General features: G+C 38.5%; 2 protein-coding genes across 8 annotated transcripts in view; one reads left to right on the top strand and one right to left on the bottom strand.

Annotated features, from left to right (window-relative positions):
* Nucleotides 1-2,098, top strand: part of LOC309387221 (guanine nucleotide-binding protein G(I)/G(S)/G(O) subunit gamma-10) — a 24,470-nt gene extending 22,372 nt beyond the window's left edge. Inside the window, exon 3 of the mRNA XM_081943563.1 lies at nucleotides 227-2,098. The gene's annotated coding sequence lies outside the window, so the exon portion shown is untranslated. The remainder of the gene's footprint in view (nucleotides 1-226) is intronic.
* Nucleotides 1,679-18,821, bottom strand: part of SHOC1 (shortage in chiasmata 1) — a 50,693-nt gene continuing 33,550 nt past the window's right edge. For 6 of the 7 annotated variants that reach the window (XM_081943557.1, XM_081943556.1, XM_081943559.1 and 3 more), the window contains 7 exons: nucleotides 17,826-17,937; nucleotides 16,338-16,459; nucleotides 14,880-14,973; nucleotides 13,394-13,525; nucleotides 11,027-11,176; nucleotides 7,902-8,859; nucleotides 1,679-5,689 (listed from right to left, as the gene is read on the bottom strand). In XM_081943557.1, coding sequence (XP_081799683.1) covers nucleotides 5,589-5,689; nucleotides 7,902-8,859; nucleotides 11,027-11,176; nucleotides 13,394-13,525; nucleotides 14,880-14,973; nucleotides 16,338-16,459; nucleotides 17,826-17,937 — 1,669 coding nt within the window. In that variant the 3' untranslated portion in view covers nucleotides 1,679-5,588. The remainder of the gene's footprint in view (nucleotides 5,690-7,901; nucleotides 8,860-11,026; nucleotides 11,177-13,393; nucleotides 13,526-14,879; nucleotides 14,974-16,337; nucleotides 16,460-17,825; nucleotides 17,938-18,821) is intronic. The other variant, XM_081943560.1, reaches the window with a different exon arrangement.

Consider the following 18,821-nt stretch of genomic DNA (forward strand, 5'->3'; position numbering starts at 1 on the left):
AGGATGATGAAAACCAAGTATTCACTTTATTCTGTACATAAAGGAATAACGAGAGAGTGCAGAGGGTCTATTTTTCTGCTGAGTTGTTCTCCTTTACTTATGAATTGTGTGGAGTAAAGTAACATTTATACAGTAACCAAATTTTGCTACTCTAATGTAATCTGATTTATGGAATCTTGAAGGAGAGCAGTTTTTAATAAAATATGTTTTTTCCCCCATGTTTCAGGGAAGGTTTCCTGAAAATCCTCAAGTACAAGAAGAATCCCAGCGGTCTTCCGTGTTTTCCAAACCAACAGTTTCTTTATGTAGGGCTTAAACAGTTTCTTTAGATATTTATTAGTCTGCCTGACTGTCTTAGTAAATGGTTAAATCTTTTGCTAATATAAAGCATTTTATAAGGAAACGTTTTTCCTTTTGTAATTGATTCAATATCCTTTCTTTAATTCTCTGAGATGTTTACATTTAGAAAAGGACAATGCCAATGATGTGTTTCTATTGTGCCTGAATGAAACACGCGCCAGGTACTTCCCTACTATCGGCTTTCTGTTTTCTAATCCGAGATGTTTTCAAGCTGTTTTGATCCAGGCAAAGTTGGCCATTTAAGGCTATAGTTTTACGCACATTTGTTACTTTTGAATCAACGTGAAATATACTAGGAACTATAGCTCCTAATTAGTATTACAGAACTTCTAAAATTGGGGCTCCTTTAAAAAATACCTTGCATTAGTTGGAGTATATCCAGTTTGTTAAAAGAAAAGTGCTTCTCTGTTCCAGTTGGTTGAAATGAAGAAGATGCACTTCATATTTAGAGGCATTTACTATAGCTCCCTTGAGTGCCCAAGCCCCAATTTTACCAAGAAATATAATCTTGCTGTTCAGCTTTCCAGTGGATTAGGAACAGTGGTGGGATCCTGCCAGTTTAACAACTGGTTTGGTGATCATGCGCTCTGCGCGTGCGCACAGTTTAAGAATACCTTACTTTTGTGTTACTGCTGGGGAGTAACACAGCTGAGGCGCAGCAATCTGCTCTGCCACGTGAATCAACTGAAAAGATATAGGTCAGTATAGCGCGCAGGTGGGCAGGCAGGCCCACCTGATCGTCTGAGTGAACCGGTTCACCCCCAGCTGATTGTCAGAGCTACCAGTTCGCCCGAACCGGTCCAAACTGGTAGAATCCCGCGCCTGATTAGGAAGGACAGAAATGTATTCGGAGGGTTGAGAGGTACAAGAGGAACCACGTCATAAATCACTTTCCCATTTAAGCTGTGCACAGTGGCCCATTTTGCAGCTAAATAGAACTGGGAACTGCCAAGAATTGATAAACCACTCCTCATGCCAGTATGCAAGGGGGAGGATAGTACAGTGAGATTAAGGTGCAGGGAGGGGAGATTGAAGATCTTAGTCCACTGAGATCAGGAAAGAAGAGTAGGAGAGGACCCACAAACTTTGGCCAAGTCTACTAATCACATGGCTCCTGACCTCTAGTACATACAGCCCTTAGGCCTGCATATTCATTACTGAAGATCTCTTCTTTGTCTCTGTGCTTTCACATAAAATAGTTACCTTGCAGGAAAAGCCTGCTATTCGAGACATTCCAATGTCACAGACTCCAAAGAATTTTAAACCCTGCCAGATGTCTCCAAGCCTTAGGAAAGGAAAATTGGCCTTTTCCCCACCCTTTATTTTTATTTTTTAACCATTCCCTTCTCATGCATGAAAAGATTGTACAGTACAGGAGAGAAAGCACTTCACGTAGAAGAGGATGAATTTAGACGTGTATTAAAAGAGTGTGGAAAAAAACTTAAGAATCAATCCATTTATACTGATGTCTGCATCAAGATGCTTCATTTCTTTGCTGGTGTTGTCTCCTGCTGAATTTACAAAATCTATTACTCAGTTTCAGAGAGGGACAAATAAATTTAGGCAATCTACAGGCAAAATTTTCCTAGCATTTGCAATATTATTGGAACAATTCACCTTTTTTTGTGGGTCAGGTATCTTTGATTTTGGATTACCAAGCACTTTTATACACGCTGTTTACTTTGAAAAAGAACGTTCTTTTTGGTTTGTATTAATATATTAAAAGCTTTAAAAAATATTTTCTTAATTACTGGGATTTTTTTATGGCACAAAAACTCATTTAATGGGGATAGGAGTGGGGTTTGAAGAATCTGACCCATGTTAGAAAAATAGAAAAGATCACATCTGTCTCCACTACCTCCAATACATCCGTGACAAAAGTTAACAGCCTGCCAAGAAATTACTATTCTGCCCATAGATGCTGATGTCAGTAATTTGCAGAGCTCACAAAGAGTATTCCCTTGTATCCAGCCCACAGAAACGTTCATATAGGTAGTTCTTGATTTACAACAGGTTGCTTACTGACTGAAGTTACAATGGACCTCCCGTGGGTTACTTACAACCTGGTTTCAAAATTCCAACGACTCCTCCCCCATGGTCATGTGATCACATTTTGAGTGATAGGCAACCAGCCCACATTTATGGCTGTTTACGCTGTCCTATTATTTTTTAGCGCTTTATTTATTTTGCCAGATTTGCACTAAGTTGCATGGATGAACACCTTCCACCCTCCATCACCCCCAAGGACTGGACAATAGTACTATTACATTTGACAAAGGAAAAATCTTTGATGATGCAATATGTATCTTGAGAGGAAGTCGATATAAAAAAATCTGATACAATAATTATAAAGAGAGGATAACAGAAGAGAAAAAGTGTGGAAAAGAAAAAGAAGTAAATTAACCCAAGAAACTTGCTTGAAATACCATGTTGTTGAGATCAGCAGTTAAAAAATACTTAAGAACGATGCAAAAATTGTACAAATAGGTAATGGTTAGATTTCAGGTCACAAGCGTTAAAAATAATAAGTACATGTTTTAAAAGCTTTTTAGTTTTAAAAACATTTTTTAGGATTTGTGTCTATCTACCATAGTCGGCACCAATTCCAACCATTTCCCCTTTCTCCTCTATTTACAAGAATTGGCGATTTGCAGCTTAAAACACAAGTGCATGTGCACACACGACCCCCCCCCCCCCATGCAGTGAATTCTACAGATAATCGCACTTCTTGATGACAATAATGTTGTCAGAATGCTTTCTTAAAGCAGATTTGTGTTTTCCCTAGCTGTTAACAATGTGGCCCATAAAATCCTTCTACATATATATGGTATTTTGCTGGACATGTTTGCATTTTATTTGGCACAATGTAAACGGTGCAGCAGCGTGATCACTGTACATAAGCCTGCTTAATTCACTCTAAACATGTTCTAGTGTATTGTCTGAACTAAGATGGGAAATTGGACCTCCAAGACAATTGGCAGAAATGCTCACAACGTTGACTCACTCCTGGAGCAGTGTCTATGCTGTTCTGGCTATTTTCAACTCTATGGATTGCAGGGCATGAACCGGAGACACAAAGGGGATAAGGAAGAGCTTCAATTAAAAAACAACAGGAAGAGGCAACTATCACAAGGATAAGACAAAAATGGGGGAGACTGGCTTTTGTTTATGACCTCCATTTTACAGTGGTTGTCTTCCTTTCTTTACGGGATGGATCCACCCAATGGTTGGTTGGAAGAGAGTAATTATCCTCCAGGCCCCTCCATTGGGGGATCCTGCAGAGCTCTATTGCTCTCCCCCTTTGGAACATCTACATGAAACACTTGGGGAACATCATCTGCCAGTTTGGGATTCAGTACGTGTAGGGATTGGATGGGGAATAACTGACTCAGTCATACCAGAACCAGATGGTTAGGGGTGTTTGGGAGATTTGGATCTGGGAATATTCTGACCTTGGATGGGGTTGCACTTCCCAATACAAGGGAAACATACAATTTGGGGGTCTTTCTGAGCTCACGAAATGATGAGCAGGTGGCAGATATGGCTAGGGAGGCCTTTGCCCAGCTTCATTTGGTGTGCCAATTGCATCCTTTCATAGATTAGGTGTGTGTGAAGGAGGGAAGTTGGGCCATGTCTGCTCTCTTCAAACAGCTGTATTCATGCAGACATGCTTCCCCCCCTTCCCATAATCATTCATCCATTCCCCCAGAACTGTACTCACAGGCATTCAAGCTGGTGTTCCAGTTTGCCTTGCTAAATGAGCCACTCATTGGTGTTTTCAAGGATGTGCTGATGTTCAGAGGAAGCTTCACCCAGGCTTTTGAACTTATAAAAGCAAATGCTAAGAAAGAATGGAAAGAGGGCTGCAGGAATGATGAAAGCAAAATACCTACAGACAAGAAAGCAAAGGTGACATCTGGAGATTGGCAGCTATTACAACAGAACTTTCAACTGGCAGGACCACAAGCTGTGGTAGGCAGATATCTTGGTGGAGGCTTAGTAGGAACTAGAAGAAGAAGAATCACTGAAATAGCCCCTCATCCCAACTAATACAAGGATGTTTGGAAAAAGATAAAGATTAAAGACTTTAGTTTCAACTGAGCATTAGAAGAATACTGTAAGTATTAAAGGACCGAGCATTAAAGACGTATTTTATGTAACAACATCACCTTGCAAAGTGTAGAAGGGTTGGGGTTGACCAATGAAATAACTGTTGGGGAAGATGTGTGTATGTATTCGTTGTATACATGATGTACAATGACAATAAAGGCTATACTATTGCAATAAAGAGTTTTGTGCAGATTTGCTATGCTGCGGTATGCCTAGTTCTAGGAGAGCAAAGAACCCCCCTAGGGATAAGGGTGGGTAAGTGGAAGTCATACCTTGGTCATTTCGTGGCTTGATTACTGCAATGAGCTCTACATGGACTGTCCTTGAAGATCACCTGGAAGCTTCAGCTAGTCTGGAATGTAGTGGCATGAGCAGTGATAGCATGCCTTGGTATCTTCATTTAACACATCTCTTTGCAAGCTATGCTGATTGCCAGTTTGCTTCTCAGTGTGATTCAAGTGCCGGTTGCTATCTATAAAAACCTATAGGGCCTAGTTACTTTTAAGGACTGCCTGTCCTCCATACCATCTGCCTGATCAATCTATATCTGGCAGGATTTATGCACTGCAGTTCCATTGATTTATATATAACTGAAGGCAGAGATCAGGGGAACTTTATCTTACAAAGGCAAAAATATATCTAACGATCCTGCCAGTTTTTTTTTTTTTTTTGAGATTTTACTCCGTTGACTCACTTGCCCAGATACTAACCCATTTACTGGGATAACAACTGCTATGTAGAACTGAACAGGCAGACTACTAAACTCGAATGTGTCACATTCTGACAACTGTGGTGACTCCCTGACCAAACTCTTTCAAAGTCTGTATGCAATTTCAAATATATTTCTCTTATGTACAGAGTATATAAATGAATTATATAGATTATGCATAATTAAAATAGTGCTTTATTGTCATAAACATCCATTTTTCCAAAAAACCTCTTAACTGTTACCTTATTCCCTAAAATGGCAAAAAGTCCATATTTTTTTTTAAAAAATGATTACATATAGGATTGAAACAAATTGTAAATAAGTTACTCAAAAAGAAGATTAAATCTGCTAAATTTGTTTTTATGTATTGCAAATAATAAGATTCTTGAAGTGTTAGCTTCCATTTCTTCTAAAAAAATTTGAGACGTGTTTGGCCATCATGTCTCCTAGGATCTTTTTCAAAAGTTAGACGCCTTTTTTTAAGCTGTGGGAATTGCAAACATTCTAAACCTGCCAAAAAAGAAAGGAAGAAAGAAAAGAAAAATAATAAATCATTATCAAATAAGCAGTTTACAACTAGACAGATTTAGTTCATACAGTGTATGTATGTATGTATGTATGTATGTATGTATGCATGCATGTATGTATGTATGGTATGTATGTATATTTATATATATATTCTCATTCTAAAGTCAAACCAAGTAATTAGGCATAACAAAAAGTCAACTAAAAGCATGGTAGAAGTTTGGCTGGTCTTCCAAAGGGACATGTACCTGAGCTCCCCTAACAAGTATATTTATGTGTTTTATATTACTTATACTTCAGATAAATAATATGAAATTCCAGGCCAGATGCACACAATGTGAGGCTTCAGGATTCCACGTGTTCTCTAAAACCTTCCAGATGTTACCAAACTACCTTTTAATCTGATATAAATTTTAAAAAATGCTCAATACTTACTAGCAAATTCATTACAGATAACTCTAACTCTAACATTGTTATATCTCTTCTTGAATCAAATCTTTGCTTTCTAGTGATCAAGAAGCTTAACCTGAACAAAAATTGTAAATGTTGTTTGTATATCTTTTTAAATGTAATTTTAATATGTGTTAATCTCTCAATTGTTCAATAAAACAAAGCTAATTGTATTTCAGTTGTTATTTTCCCACTCTAGGCAAATAGCAAATGAAACATTCCATATTTTGAATCTAATGTGAATCTAATAAATGTACAGATTAAAATCAAGAACTCTTGAAATTCTTAACTTGTCAAAATAACTTTATTTGATTCATGAAATTTAATTAAATTTACGGTAATCAACTTTAATCTTTATTCTGATCAGTCATTCACTTTATGGAATGGTTCTAAGCCTGCCATTCACAGTGAAGTATTGCTCCTTACCCTGAAAAATATGCATGTCCCTGTTTTAACCTTGAATAGAAATTGTTGCAGTGTAAATATTTTTCATTTCCCCTTGTACTGCTAGTTTCTTTTTCTATATACACTTTTAATCTCTTCTGTCTCTGTTAGTAAAGCCTGGCCCGAAAAGGCCTCTGTCCTAATTAAAATAATCTTCAAAATGTTTCACAATTCTTTCTCATTTGAAGAACTACCGAATAGCACACTTCATTAGAAAATATATAGAAAAAAGTTGTGAGTAGAAATACAGATTCTAGAATACTGTATCATCTTTACCCCGTGTGGAATAGATTATAGCATTGCTTACAGTTCTCTTACAATTATCTTAGCTCCCCAAGGTTTGACCATATGAACCGCCCAAAACATTTCAATTAACTTTTTTTTCCCTATTCAGCCCAAGTTTCCCTTAGTCAGCCTGACAATGTTTGAAGCAGCAAATTGGGAGCTATAATCAAAGCAAGGTAGTATCAGAATCTAATACAAATAGGCCCTAGGTGCACTCTACAGATATGGCACTTGGTCAAATATATCAATTAAGAAATAATTCTTAACACAAATTTGCTTGCAACAAAACATTTCAGTAATCGTTTTCATAGAACAAACTGGCATCTGACCTGCTTGCACATATGTGAAACAGAGATCAACATCTTTGTACTGGTGCAAAAATGACATCTACGATGATTGTGTACATGGACTCTTCACTACATTGAGACCATTTCATTATTGTCAGTTTTCTAGATTTCAGCGTTCAAGTTGTTAACAGTTTTAGTCATGGATGTATTTGCACCAATCAGAAATGACATCTCTTGGTTCTGATCTGGCTAGTTGATTGGTTGTGAAGATAAAGATCCGGGAATGAGCTGGCAAGCAGATTCTGGCTAGTGAATGCAGAAGGCTGTGGAAAAGCCACTGGTGGACCTCTATAGACCCCAGATGATAATTTAACTACAGATTAAATATCACTGATCTAGAATAAAATAGGGCTATGATTCCTGTTCTTAGGAAGTAGGGTAGTTTAGCTTTTGGATGCAAAAAGAAGATGCATTTCTGCCCCCCAAGGGGAGGCTTTGCCATTTGCCCCTGGGGAAGGAAGAAAAATTGTTGGATTCAGTGGATGGTTGATGTTTTGTTTACTCTTAGGATGTTTTTGATGAGCCCTCAGTGGAGAAATGCCAAAAGAACAATGTATAAAAATTAATAAATACTGTTTTTTAACTAGAACAAAGATAACACTGACTATTCCCTTGTAATTTTTAGTATTTTAAAATTTAGAAAGTAACAATACTTTGCTTTATGCTCTTACCTGAAACATCTTGTTGTCTTTGTTCACCTGATAATGAATTACGTCCTTTCCCCCTGGTATATCCTCCAGTAAACTGAATGCCCAAGTTCATGAACCTATCTGAACTGGATATGGCTTTGCCTACACCTGAATCATAGGGAGAAGAATCCATTGCTTGTATGAATGGGGGGTTACCCCAAAATCTTTCCTCAGATTGTAATGCAGGACTGTTGCTTGCTTTTCTTCCTATTTCAAAAACATTGCCTGAGCTTTCCTGGAACAGAGCATCTTTTCGACTAGAAATGACATGAGAAGAATGCTGGAAATCATGGAAAGAATTCAGTTGTTGTGCAAGAGGTTGAATTTTTCCCATATGTTCATTTTTAGCATCATGGTAGATAGGATTTTTTGAGAACTCAGAGATATCTAGCTGTTTGCCTCTGTCTACTTTTGAAACAGTCATTCTATTCAGTGGACAATTCTCAATATAAGAGTTAGTGTCCTGGTTACAGTGCAAATGTGGCATTGGGGTTTCATTATTGACATGGGAAGGTGCCCCAATATTGTTCAGGGTTAAATGTGATGCATTTATTCTTGTTTCTGTTTCCACTTGTTTCAGAAACGGAAGATAAAGTTGCCTCTCTACTCTTACATTATCCTGAAAGGGACAGGTGTCTCCTTCATATGATAGTGAAGGTACAACTAAGTTATGCTCTCCAGTTGATTTCAGACAACCACAAGATCCATTCTGGCAGAAATCTGGAGAGCAATTTTTGTTCTGTTCTTTGAGAAAGCATTCTGAATACTCAGTAAAGGAACTATGTCCTTGCAATCTGGAGAACAAAGCCTCAGGGAATGGAAGTTGAGAACAAGAGCAGATGACAGAATTAATATTTCCATGAAGAGACATTATTTCTTTTTGTGTTCCTGGTCTTGTTAGTGGCTTGAGGATGTATAATGATGTGATATCACTAAAATTCTGGAAAAAAAAGTAAGAGGTAGATCTGAGTCCATAAAAATAAAACACATGCAGCTTTTTAGAGTGAATATTCAACTAATATGTAACAATTACTAACAGGGATGCTGTGACTCAGTGGCTAAGATGCTGAGATTGTCAATCCGAAAGGTTGGCAGTTCAGCGGTTCGAATCCCTAGTGCCGCGTAATGGAGTGGGCTCCTGTTACTTGTCCCAGTTTCTGCCAACCTAGCAGTTCGAAAGCATGTAAAAATGCAAGTAGAAAAATAGGGAGCACCTTTAGTGGTCGTGCGCCTTGGGCGTTTAGTCATGCCAGTCACATGACCATGGAGACGTCTTTAGACAGCTCTGGCTCTTTGGCTTTGAAACGGAGATGAGCACCATCCCCTAGAGTTGGGAATGACTAGCACATATGTGCGGGGGGAACCTTTACCTTTTTAACAGTTACTATAGAAACTCCAACCTGCACATAAATATTATCAACACCTAAAGAAGAGTACAGCTTGGGAATAAGGGGAAAAATTTATGGACTGGAAGAAATGCTAGTAATGTTATGTTGATCACACTGGTCCCATACAAACTGCAACATTTTAAGAAAATACTTCAGAATTTTGAGGAAAAAAATAGCATTACAGAGTACTACCAATAACTCCCTTGGTGGGTTGCATATTAGAGCTGTGGAAATTCTTTGGAAGACGTGCTTCTCATCACATGGGAAATGCAAAGGAAAGTAGCAGTGCATGCATACACACAGCAAGTCCATAAGCTTGGATAAAGATATAACTGCTTTAACAATTGAAAAAGATCAGAAGTACTTCTTTTGAAGGCTGTATGCCATAATTTATTTATTTAAAGTGTACATATAGCTGCCCATTCTAAGCAGTTCTGGGCAGTTTACAACAATAATAAAACCAACAACTACGAAACAATAATAAAACAGTAAGACAATAGAATAATAAAACAAAAACCTGAGCCATAATTGTCTCCTTAGGATGCTCTACAGCAGTGATGGCGAACCTATGGCATGCGTGCAACAGATGGCACGCGGAGCCATTTGTCAGGGCACGCGAGGTGCTGCTCTGTGGCCAGCTGAGTACAGCCTTTTTAAAAGCCATTTTTCGCCCTCCCCAGGCTCCAGAGGCTTTATAGGAGCCTGGGGAGGGTGAAAAGAGCCTTCCCCGCCCCCCGAAGGCTTCAGGGACCGTCTGGAGGCTTCCCTAATGCCTTCGGAGTGCTCAAAATGACCCTCCGAACAAAGCACTTCTGGTTTGCTCGGAGGGTCGTTTTGAGCACTCCAAAGGCGTCAGGGAAGCCTCCGGATGGTCTCTGAAGCCTCCAGAGGGCCTTGGGGGGGGGAGCGGGGGAGGCTCTTTTCACCCTCCCCAGCCTCCTATAAAGCCTCTGGAGCCTGGGGAGGGTGAAAAAAGCATGTAAAAATGGGGGGTCACGCCTGTAGTGCGCGCATGCACACTGGGGGGTCGTGCATTGCATTATGGGTATGGCACAACCGCACACAACCCCCCTGCGCTCCCGCCACTTGTGGCACGCGAGCCAAAAAAGGTTCGCCATCGCTGCTCTACAGCAAGCTGCAGTTGCCCTCAATCTTTTCTACCCATACAATAATGAAAGAAAGTATTCACAAAGTTGAATTCAAACTATAGTATTACTATTATTAAGTTGCTACTGAATAATACTGTCATACAATATAGCCCTACCCTGAAGAGGAAACATCTGTAGCCCAATAATGATATCTCAAACAAGGATTACATAGGGCATCAGACTGTTAAAACTGGTACAGTGATAGCCTAGGATATCTTAAACAATGCTACAGGAACAATACAGGTTGTTATGGTATCACATTAATTTGAATTAATATCAAAATATATATGAATTGCTGATTTATAATCTTCTTCCTAAGCAGCGTTTTCTGTGTGTGATTTTGCATAGGACTAGGAATGACCGTAATACTGTATGTTTGTTTTTAATTTAATGCAAAAGGTGTTTTTTTTTCAATTGTATTGACATAAGCAAATATGCTTAGGAATGAATTAAAACATGCAAACAAATTCAGTCTCGGGAAGCTATTTTGGTTTCTTTCCTGTTTCAACAACAATCGAAGCAACAATATAACTGAATTATACACATCATGCTTATATCCTGGACAACTGACCTTCAAAACCTTTTCTGGCACCTCAGGCAGAAGTTCCTGAAGCTCAGCAAAAGATGCTGCCAGGAGCCACTCGAGTGAAGAACTTTTTTTTAGCATGACTTGAGCAACTAATGGATTCATGCATGGAAATGTAAGCAAGCATTTCTCTGCCTAGAGAAAAAAATAGAACGAGAATTAGATTTACTGTATATTTTGTTTAGGTATTCTACCATAAATGAATCCAAGCAACTGAAGATGATATGTGGTTATTCTGTTGACCATAGCGAACTGTAGTTTGGATAGTTAGCCAATTTTTTTCTGAAATAGTTTAGAATTTTATGTGTTTCTCTTTTATTTTAACTACGATTTTTTTTTTTAATTGCTGGTCTATGACCAAATAAAAGTGGATTGATTGGCAATGAGATTACTTTACTGCTATAATTGTCTAATTATAAGAAGGAAAAAAGGGGTTGGATGAATAGATGAACAGGATAAACTGATATTTCCTGATGGTCAACAGTCAAATTTGCATCTGAGAAATTATAAATAACTAATTCACTATGAAAGCCTCCAACTTGATTAGATTAGATTAGATTAGATTAGATTTATTGCATTTCTAAACCGCTCCCTCTCCCCAAAGGGACTCAGGGCGGTGTACAATCGGAAGTTAAAAGCATATATAATTACATAGATATTGCATAAAGTATATACAATTACATTTATATAGAGGAGGCATTAGGACTCATAAAACCAATTCATTAAAATCAATCCAATAATGGTAAAATTAGTCCAGTAATGGTAAAATATAATACAACATTAAAAACTACCCTATAGTTTAAAATAACTGCCAGGAGGATTAGAAGGTAATACTATAGTTAAGCCAGGCCGGCTAGTTGGAACAGGTGGGTCTTGAGTTTCGTACGGAAAGAGCGGAGGTCGGTGGTGGTCCTAATATCTGAGGGGAGGTCATTCCAAAGGGCTGGGCCCACCACAGAGAAGGCCCTACTCCTGGGCGCCGCCCGCTGGCATTGCTTAGTGGACGGCACCCGGAGGAGTCCCTCTCTGTGAGAGCGAATTGGCCGCAGGGATGTATGGGGTAGGATGCAATCCCGCATCCTACCCCATACCCTATAACTTGCAGTAATACTTGGACTCATTTCCAAAATATAATATTCTCTTGAATCCACAATTTTCTCTTCTATTCATCTCACAAAACAGAAACCCCAAATCATCGTTAAATTAACCCTTCCAAATAAATGCTTCTGAAATTAATATATTCTCCGGGTCCAATGGAAGATTATTTTCAAAATAAAATTCTCCCCTCCAATTAAATTTCTTCTCAAATAACTTTCAATGTACTTACTTCTATTGCCATTCCAACTAACCTCTTACTCTTTGTCATGTTACCATAGAGTAGTGATGGTTAATCTTTTCGGCACTGAGTACTGAAACTGGAGTGTGCGGAACACCAGAACCTGGAAGAGAGCAGCTGCTTTTCCATGTGCATGCATGCCAGAAGCTGGTCTGGCACACATGCGCACCAGCCAGCTGCTCTCTTCCAGGTTCCAGTGTGCATGTGTGCACCTGCCAGTTGGTCTTTGCACAAAGACCAGCTGGCTGGCACGCATGTGTGTGATAGAACCCAGAAGAGCAGCTGCCGATGGCGTGCGTGCCCATAGAGAGGGCTCTCTGTGCCATCTCTGGCACGCATACCATACGTTCGCCATCATGGCCATGGAGGATTCCTTTTAACATTTTGACTTCCCTAAGAAGAATTTGCTCTGAGGAATCATGAAGTTGAACAAATCTCTCTGCGTCTGAAAAAAAAGCTGAGCTTCTATTTAGTCCTATAGAACACCAGCATTAGAGGGTCCCAGGTTGATGAATGTAAAAATGCACATATGAACAGCAGTTCACATAAGTAGAAACTTATTTCTTCTGCAAGATCTGTATCTGCAAGAATCTTTCTCACAGCCTTGAGTGCAATATTGAAATTTCATATGTAAAAATCTTCAGGTGCAAACTTCTGGTTGTTTGAAAAATATTGTGGTGACCTTGCCTAATGGATTGGCCAATGAAATTCCTTTGACCAGTTGCTTTGTACAGTTGCTTTTGAACTGACTCTCCCATGAAGATATTTTATTCCTGATCTCCAGCTTATCTTTGTGTATCAGCTCCCTGGGGAAATTGAAGCAAGGAGTTGCTGTTCCACATAAAGCGGGGCACTTTTATTCTTTGTCCACTAACTCCCCTATTCTAAGAAAATCAGCCAATTTCCCTGGGATTGCCACCCAAAACAAATGCTGAACTAAACTAACACATCTTGGGATCCACATTTCCTAAATAGTCTCCAGGACATTAACACAAGAAACAAGCCAAATCACTTACTTCTGATGGCAGGACAGAAAGCCATGTCTTGTTCAGCCACTCCTGAGGATGTTGTTTAGACGCCAATAATGTATGGTTAGCTATCTGACGAACCAAAAGTGCTGTTTCTTCAACACCCGGTGTAAGGGCCATCTAAAATACATTTGCCTTTTAAACTTAGAATGAAAATTATATGAAATAAAAAGCACAAAAATAATCTTTTGATAGTTTAATGCCCAAGTGATGCTGCATGTTCACCCTCTTAGCCTAGTTGGAAAAATGTAGGAAGTGTTATCTCTATTATTTATGCCTTGATAAACTAACTGGGATTGAGAATTATAAATATGTTATTCCTGTATAGTTCTGCATAATTGATTAAGGGTGGGGGAACTTCTATTGTGCATTAACTTTAAAGGACAAAGCTTTTTAAAATAGTATTCTTGTCCACAGGAAAGAAGGGAGAATGTGGTTAAATGAATGAAGGATTAGTCACTACTAAACTTTCTTGTATGAATCAAACTTTAGGATATATCTACATATACAAGCACTTTTGGCTGAGTCTTGTCACACATATTTGAGAGCCCCAAAACAAGGTCAGAAAGAGGGAAATATGTGTTTAAACCACCCTCTAGGGAAAGAGCAGGCAGAGCTGGGGGGTGAAGTTAAGAGAGTCATCAGCTGTTGGCCTAGACAAATGGTCTAAAGCCAGCCTCCTCTTGAATTCCATTGACCCTTACCTGGTACCAATTTAGCATTGAATGTGAGTTGACAATATTGTTATGTATGAGCTTGAGCAATAAATCTGGTGAACTGGAATTTATGTGCGATCTTGATCCTTTGTTCCTGACATCAATCTAGTCAACTCACATTCAATGCTAAATTGGCACCAGGTAAGAGTCAATGGAATTCAAGTATAGGTGGGTTCCTACAGGTTCGGTCCGGTTTGGCCAAACCGATAGTGGTATGCTGGCCTGGTTCGCAGAACCGGCTGCGACCCAGGATATACACGCCTCCGAACTGGTTCTCTGGTCGCCGCCATTGCCATCTTTCTTTGAGTTCTGTGCATGCACAGAACAATTTCTATTGAATTGTGCATGTGTGCGCAGCACGCGCATGAGCAATCCGGCAGTAACGCCATCCAGAACCCACCCCTGAATTCAAGGATGGTTGGCCTTACACTGTTTGTGGGAATGTAATGACTCTAGGCTGATGACTCACTTAACTCCACCCTCCACCTCTACCTGCTCTTCTACACAGTCTGAATTAGTTTAGTAAAACAATAAAAGTGCAAAATCCAAAGGGTCAAATATACTAAATCAAAGTATCCTGATTCCCAAATTAGGAATCACATGATTGGAATGGTAGTGAGAAGGCCAGTAAATGTATACACAACAAATCTGGGTACTGAATGCTGCATATATGATAACCCTTTATTGTCTGAGACATAATGATTACATTATTTCTAATGTGGGAACATAGTGACACATTACATTTATACACAAATTACCTTCACTTCAAAGTCTTCTGACTTCTGAGCAAAAGAAATCAATGCTGCATAAATCAAAGCAAGATGATGCAGAGTTTTTCCAGTTAGGCTATATCTAAATAAAATAGCATATTTTATTATTGTTCTTCTACACACACATAAACAGACACATAGAGACACACACACACAAAGATAGAGGGGGGGGGAGGAGGGAAGGGAAGGAGAGAGGGAGGGAGAGAAAGAGAAGAGGGAGTGTTTCTTTTTAAAGCCTTTTTTGAACATTAAATTTTCTCTTTAATATTTTACATTTTAAGAAAACCAAAGTTGCTGCATGGTAATTTTGCTTAAACATATAGATTGAGGCAAAAATGTTACAAAATATTATATTTTTGTATAATATTAATATCCTAACTAGATAACATTATGTTTATTTGATATATGCAAGGCTAAATGCTGCAATGAAGGGAGAAAAACCTAACAAAATGTTCTATTTCCCACACAAATCTTTCCTGAACCATACAAAGAGAAAACTATTTCATTCAATTGCAATTAAGGATGACTGAATAAATTCAAACAGCTCTGACTTATCCCATGAACTTGCTGGGGAAAAATATTTACAACAGGTTAAAAGTATTTGGTATATCTACTTCGCAAAGTTCAGAAATAGATTCAGTGTCTCATCATCTGAGAAATAAAAACAAAAACAGAATGAACCTTAATGGCCTACACTCTACATGTAGACTGACTTAACAGATATATCTACAAAATAGTTCATAGTGTTATAGTAGAAAATCTGTGTCTTCAGTATACCATACAACAGTAACAACAGAGTATTCCTATTAATGCTAAGGTATGTGTCACAAACCAAGAGGTTTTTTTGATGAAAAAGGTTAATGATACCGTAGTTCCCTGAAAATAAGACAGGGTCTTATTCCCACCCACCCCAAATAAGTGCTTGGCCTTATTTTTGGAGAGGTTTTATTATTTTTGAGGTGCAGGAGGCGGTGAGCGTGGTCACCTTACGGCTGCTGCTGCGCTGCAATATTTTCAGGGAGGGCTTATTTTGGGGGGAGGGCTTATTTTAGCACATTGCTCAAAAGCCTGATTGGATTTATTATCCAGGGAGGTCTTATTTTCAAGGAAACAGGGTACATGAGGATGTGAGAAATAGATAAAGTCAGAATAGCTGAAACTTGAATTACTTCAAACATTTAATGCATGAAAGAGTAATAAAAAGTCTTTCTCCAATTATAATCAAGCAATCACAAGATAGAGATTTATTTTGAACAGACTAGGTTATTGCTGCCATGATTTGTTTTGCATTTTAACAACTACAAATTTTAATGCATTAAAGTATTCCAGAATAGCTACTTTGTTTCAGCAACAATTGTGCAAGAATATCACAATTCTAACCTTTAATTTTTAAAATGTATACTCCAAAATTTAAGCTTAAGAATTAATTTAAAGCTTTTTACCTACTTAGAATTTAATCTTTCTCTGGAGTATAAAATAATCCAACAGGAGGCATATTGGAGTGATAGCGCCATCAGTCTTAAGACAATATTATCAGATGAGTGTTCATAATTGAGTTCTTCCATGTTCTACAACAAAATGGGGGGGGGGGGGGAACCCAGTTACACTCTCTCATCCCAGTCCACCTCACAGTGTGGTTGTTGTGGGGAAAATAGAGGGAGGAAGGTGTGTTGGATATATTCGCTGCCTTGGGTTATTTGTAAAAATAATAAAGCTGAGAGCAAATAAACAAACAAATAAATAATAAATAAAGCTACTACTAATAAAATTGCCATGAAGCAAGTAAATAAACTGATGTGCAGCATTATAAAATAATTGACCAGAGATATGACTGATACTATAATAAGCTGGCCAAGGCTATTATACCTGAGCTGCAAAAACGTGGAAAAACCCTCGAAGGCAGCCATCTAGTGGTGACTGAAGTTTTACTATTCAGATACAGTATTGTAGCCATAAATTTGGCAAATTATATATTTTCTGGAAGCTGATAGTATTTATTCAGACCAACAAATTTTATTTAAAGGCAGAAGCTTTCTTGAGTGTTATCATATGCATGAAGTGGCTAAACTATAGAGAGCCACGGCAACGGCATTAAAGGAGACATTCATAAACCATTACAAAACAAGGATAAAATTGTTCCTTAAGTCCCGGAAAGAAGATAACATTAGGAAGAAGCTCAGGCTGTCCCTTCCTTACTCAATAGAGTATAAGAGGGAGGGACACAATCAGACATGTAAGATTCTGTTGGTACAGCAACTTTAATAGGTCTGGACTCCAACTCCCAGAATTCCCTAACCATGCTAAGGTTGAGAAATACTGATATATCTCAATAAAGTTTAATTCAAGAAACAGGTTGCATGCAAGACAGATTATTCAGTTTCTCTTCGTAAAAAAGTGAAAATAATTCTAGTATATATATATTAAAACATATATTGTGGATATTTATCAAATAATTAAAAATGTTTACAGATAGTCCTCTATTTATGACCACAATTTAGCCCAAAATTTCTTCTGTTAAGCGAGACATTTGTTAAGTGAGTTTTGCCCCATTTTACAAGCTTTCTTGCCACAGTTGTTAAGTGAATCACTGCAGTTGCTAAGTTAGTATCCCATTTGTTAAGTGAATCTGACTTCCTCATTGACATTGCTGGTCAGAAGGTTGCAAAAGGTGATCACATGACCTTGGGACACAACAACGATCATAAGTATGAACCAGTTGCCAAGCATCTGAATTTTGACCACGTGATCCTGGGCATGCTGCAGAAGTCATAACTGTGAAAAATAAGTCACATTTTTCAGTGCTGTTGTAACTTTGAACAGCCACTAAACAAACTGTCATATGTCAGGGACTACCTGTACGTGCCTGTGATATGAATGTTAAGCAACTATACTATAGGGATACGTGATAATAGTATCGCGATAATATTTTTTTACCTGCATAACAATAGCTGTGCATTCATCTATAGTCATCACCACATAATGTTCTGTGCCTCCAAAATAGTTGAAGGCCTCACAGCAGTTTCTTTCAATTAAAGTAATATTATACCTGCATGTGAAAGTTCCTGTTAGTAATCCACTGAATATATTACTATTCCACTGTACCCACAGCCCAAGTCCCAACAATCATTTATTTATTTATTAGTTTGTCAAACATGTACAGGATAGCAGGTATAAGTATGAACATGGACATAAACAAAGGAAATGAATGCAAGTAAATGGGGACAGTAGGACAGGGATGGTAGGCACCAGAGATGGGTTCCTACAGGCCTGGACCGGTTCGGCTGAGTAGGTAGTAAATGGTTCTATTAGTGGTGCCTATTGGTGGTGCCCATGCCTCCGAACTGGTTCTGTTGGCGCCTATGACGGTGCCATCTTGTTTTCTTCACTACTGCGCATTACTGCGCATTAAGCATGTGTGTGTGCGAAGCGCGTCCATGAGCGAACCAGCAGTAAAGAAATCCAGAACCCACTCCTGGTAAGCATGCTGGTGTGCTTAGGCATGACCCCTTTACGGACCTCTTAGGAATGGGGTGTGGTACACGGTAGACAGTTTACGGTTGAAGCTGTGAGGGTTTGAGGATGTAATATGGCTTGAGGATGTAATATGCTAAGTACAGTTCTCTCGTGCCTTCTGCAACTCATGTGAGACAAGATAACCTTTATTGGAATTTATTGGCCTCACAACAGCATACATTAAAATGAAAACACGATATCTCACTCTCAAAAGAAGAAATGCTACCCATCGAACAATGTCACCATTCCAAGGATAAAGTAATAATATAATAGCAGCAGCTACACCAAAAATGCCAAGTTACATAAAAATGACACTAAAACGTAAAATGTAATTAATCACAGTCCGTTTTGAAAACTTAGTGGAAAAAAGACTATTGAGAGTTAACAAAATTTACACTACATAGATCAAAGCTGTTA

Source organism: Natrix helvetica, assembly GCF_964273705.1.
Source record: "Natrix helvetica genome assembly, chromosome: 2".
NCBI classification, from domain to species: domain Eukaryota; kingdom Metazoa; phylum Chordata; class Lepidosauria; order Squamata; family Natricidae; genus Natrix; species Natrix helvetica.